We start from the raw sequence: 4,588 nt of genomic DNA on the forward strand, positions 1-4,588 counted from the left end.
TATAAATAAATAGAATAGATTATTATTAAGGATAATAATTACCTTAGTATATAGGAAGCCTAGCTTTATTATAGTTAGTCCCTACCTAGCTCCTTAGCTATTAATATAATTATCTACGTAAGATCTACTATCTCGTATATAGACTATAACCCGACCGCTTAAGTTAACGATATCCTAGTGTACTTAGTTTATAAACCGACCTTAGATCTACCTACCCTATAGCTAGTCTGACCCGAACGTCATAGCTAGCTTAGCTAAAAGGTTATTAAAGTTAGTATTAAAGGCCTTTAAAGACTTTTAATAGCCCTTAAAATTTAAGCTATAAAATTTAGAGTATAAGTACCCCCTTTAAATCTTAATATTATAAGAGTATTACTTAGTAAGTAATTTATAGGCCTCTATAAAGTCTAATTATTACGTTATAATAGCTTTAGGTCCCTTAGTATAGCTATCCCTTGGAAATATAAAAATAATAGCCTAATTAAGGTTTAATAGGCTTTATATTATAGAAAGGTTTTTTATAAATTAAAGTATTCTAAGTATTTTAAATTAAAGTATTAAGGCTTATTTTTATTAATCGAAATTCGAAGGCCCTTATAATTTAAAGCCTTTAAAGAATAAATAGACTTATTTAATTAGGTCTTTAATTATAGCGTTATTAAATACTATTATTAATATTTTAGGGGTTATAAGGCCTTAAGTACCTTATATAATAAGGCCTTAAGTAACTAAGGGGCCTTAAGGTATAGCGCCTTAGATACCCTAAGAGGTTTATCCTTTAAGGGCTATAAGCGCTATAATAGCTATTAAATAGCCTTAAAGCTTATTAATAGCCTTTATTAAGGCTATTATATAGCGTTTAATAAAGGCTTAGAGCCCTAAAAAGCCTTACTATAATTAATTAATTAATATATATTATACCCTAAGTTATTATTCGATCTATTCGGCTATAAATAATATAAGGTAGGTTAGATTAAAGGTATAAGATATCGTTAAGTCTTAAGGGAAGGGCTATACCTAGCCTTAGCCGGTAGGGCCTTAATCTTCCGTATATAAAAATATAGCCTATAGGGTAGGCTAAAGGTAGGTATTTTCTTTAGTAAGGAGAGTATTACTATAAGAAAGATTATTCTAGGGTAGGTAAGTCCTTATCTTAAGGTCTTAGTAAGAAATCGAGGAATAAGGTTACTTTTTAAGTAATACTTTAGAAAGAAATCGCGTAACCTTATAAAATAAGTAAATTAAAGTTTAATAAACCTAATATTCTTCCGTATAATTAAGTTAATTAATAATTAAGTAACCGAAAGTACTAAATAAAGCTTATTAAGCTTTAGTAACTAAGGAAAAAAAATTTTATAAATCGATTCGTTAGATTAATAATCCGGGCTTATAACTTATTAAAGAATAATACTTTTCTAAGTATAAAGTAAGTCAATCGCGATAATCCGGGAACCCTTTAGGGTAAATAAAGTAAAAAGTAAAGAACTTAATAAATAAATAACTTAATTTAGAACTATCTAATAATAAGCGAACGCTTATATTATAAGTATAAGGGTACTATAATACTTTATAAAAAAATAAATTAAACTAAACTTAATAAAAGGTTATAAAAGGTTTAATTTATAATAGCGAGTATAGTAATACTAGCCTTCGAATATTATAAAAGGTAATAAAAGTATTATATTTATAAGCGCTATAGACCCTTATAATAGGGCCTAAATAGATCCCTATAAGGGTTCTATAAGAGGGCCTCGTAAGGTACTTAATTAAGAGGATTAGCCCCTTATTCTTAATATTATTAATTATTTAATATAAAAAAATTTTTAGAATTTTTTATTTATTTTATAAATATATATATTTTAATTTTTTTAATTTTTTAATTTATTTATTTTTATATAATTATATAATTTAAATAATTTAATTAATTAATTAATAAAAAATATTTATAAAAATATATAATTTATTATTATAATATTATTATATATTCTTATAATTATATCGCTTTATAAGCTTATTATAAATATAATTACTTTTATTAAAGTTTAATAAAAGCTATTCTTTTAGTTAAAGTTAGTAGGTGGGGGGGGGGGGGGGGTCCTTACTATGAGGTAACTAACACCGCCGGTGTCGGCCCTATAGTTTTCCCATTGACTGCCCTGGAGCTCGACTATCGTCACGTCCTCAACAAAGCTTTCGAACTTAATCAGCCCCGCCCTCGTTCTCGACCTTTTCAATGAAGCAACATCATTTGAATTGACTCGCGTCCCTCTATTTGAACGTCAATTGCCATAACCACGCGCTCTACCCTCAATTGGCTCCATCAGTTCCATCGAGCTTGAAATCGCAACGAACTAACCAACGCAACGATCGCGACTAGCGCCGAGAACAAATACTCCAACATGGCTGAAAAGAAGACGGACGCCCCGGCAACCAATATGCTCTGGGGTGGCAGGTTTACAGGTTCAATTGTCCCCGGACACAAGCTTCGGATCTAGTACACTAACCTTGCGATGCCTAGGTGGGATTGATCCGCTTATGCACAAGTACAATGCCTCTATTGGATACGATAAGGCTCTCTACCGAGAGGATATTCTTGGATCGATTGCTTTTGCCAGGGCCAACTCAAAGGTTGGTATTATTACCGAAGACGAATTTAAGACAATCGAGCATGGTCTGCTTGAAGTGATGGAAGAATGGAAGCAGGGAACCTTCGCTATTATGCCGAATGACGAAGACGTGAGACGCTGGCCACACTACTGAACCTACCGAGGCTAACACAATGAATCAGATCCATACTGCAAACGAGCGTCGATTGGGAGAGATCATCGGAAAGGACACCGCTGGCAAGCTACACACAGGTCGCAGCCGCAACGAGCAGGTCGTCTGTGATATGCGTATGTGGCTACGTGACCGCATCCGTGAAATCGACAGCCAACTCGTTGCTTTCCTTCAAGTCCTCACCAAACGCGCCGAGGCTGAAATGTAAGGTTAGCACTGCATCCGCACAAAGCCCTTTACTGAGTAACATCCCTAGCGACTACCTCATGCCCGGCTACACCCACTTACAACGCGCGCAGCCAGTTCGCTGGAGTCAGTGGATAATGTCACACGCTGCTTCGTTCAAGCAGGATCTCGAGCGATTGCGCCAGGTCTTCGAAAGGGTCAACCTTAGCCCACTTGGTTGTGGCGCACTAGCTGGTAATGTGTTTGGCATCGACCGAGACGCAATAGCCGCGGAGCTTGGTTTCAGCGGAATCACTCTAAACTCCATGAACACTTCAGGCGACCGTGACTTCATCATCGAGTTCCTGACCTGGAACTCGATATTCACCAGCCATATCAGCAGGTGGGCTGAAGATCTCATATTATACTCCACTTCCGAGTTTGGTTTTTGTCGTTTGGCAGATCTTTACAGTACCGGCAGCAGGTTCGTTGTATCCATCGCGACTCGCAGACAATCCCGTAAGACTCTAATCCACGTCCAGTTTAATGCCGAATAAGAAGAACGCCGACAGTTTGGAACTCTTGCGCGGCAAGTCAGGTCGTGCTTTCGGTCAAATGGCTGGGCTGATGATGGTGAGTTCGAATACAGACACATCAGCTCATGAGTGATCAGGAGCGGATCAATAGCAGCCACTAACAACTACCTCATAGAGCGTGAAAGGCTTGCCAACTTGCTACAACAAGGACCTTCAGGAGGGATGGGAACCCATGCTGGATTCGGTCCAAACTATTTCGGACAGTCTGGGTATCGCCAACGGGGTTATCGCCACCATGACCGTGCGGCCTGAGCGGATGTTAGCTGCCCTGGACAAGACGATGCTTGCCACTGATATCGCGGAGTGGCTAGTGCGAAACGGATGTCCTTTTAGGGAAGCTCATCATATTTCTGGACGCGTTATTGTATTATCGGAAAATACAGAAACCCCGATGGACAAGCTAACCCTGGAGCAACTGCAAGCCATCGATTCTCGATTCACGGCGGATATTGCGAACGTATTCGAATATGAGTCGAGTGTTGAGGCGAAATCGGCCAGGGGCGGTACTAGTCGATCAGCCGTGCTGCAGCAGATTCAGGAACTCCATGCAATTTTAGATTAGAGGTCTCATGGTCCGGTGTAGGATGAGGGTGGAATAAGGGAATTTGGGATGGACATCACGAATTGCGCTTCATTCTGTGGAAAGAGATAATTCTTGAGAGGCTAGACAGATCAAAGAAAAGAACACGATAAAATACCTGCTTCAAGAAACTCGAACGAAACATATGTAGACGAACTAGACATGAGGGGAGATATTCGGGGTGAAGATGCCTTCGTCCATAGCTGGAAGGCATCTTTAATTCGAATCGTCCACGGAATGATCCAATGTATGCTTCTCCTTCAAATCTCATTAAGAGATCCCACGCAGATTCATCGTCTAGGATGTCCTCCAGAGGTCCATTCTCTGAGAAATCCTCCCAAATCTCCTCCTCGTCGTCCAAGAGCTCATCGATGTCGCCTTGGCTGATCTCGTCATTATCGTCAGCTTTGCTTAGGGCAATAGCAGGGGTTGCCTTTTCGAGAAGGCCAAGCAACTTCCCAACGTCTCA

The 4,588-nt window shown here is 38.6% G+C and overlaps 1 protein-coding gene across 1 annotated transcript; it reads left to right on the forward strand.

Annotated features, from left to right (window-relative positions):
* Nucleotides 1–2,108: 2,108 nt before the first annotated feature.
* On the forward strand, nucleotides 2,109–4,230 carry F5Z01DRAFT_657511 (argininosuccinate lyase). The gene is made up of 6 exons (XM_046263650.1): nucleotides 2,109–2,460; nucleotides 2,519–2,736; nucleotides 2,789–2,982; nucleotides 3,035–3,427; nucleotides 3,486–3,576; nucleotides 3,655–4,230. Exons 1-6 carry the CDS (start codon nucleotides 2,400–2,402, stop codon nucleotides 4,099–4,101), a joined length of 1,404 nt encoding a protein of 467 aa, XP_046117469.1. The 5' UTR covers nucleotides 2,109–2,399; the 3' UTR covers nucleotides 4,102–4,230.
* Nucleotides 4,231–4,588: the final 358 nt, after the last annotated feature.

The sequence above is a fragment of the Emericellopsis atlantica genome (assembly GCF_019669845.1).
Source record: "Emericellopsis atlantica unplaced genomic scaffold F5Z01scaffold_16, whole genome shotgun sequence".
NCBI classification, from domain to species: domain Eukaryota; kingdom Fungi; phylum Ascomycota; class Sordariomycetes; order Hypocreales; family Bionectriaceae; genus Emericellopsis; species Emericellopsis atlantica.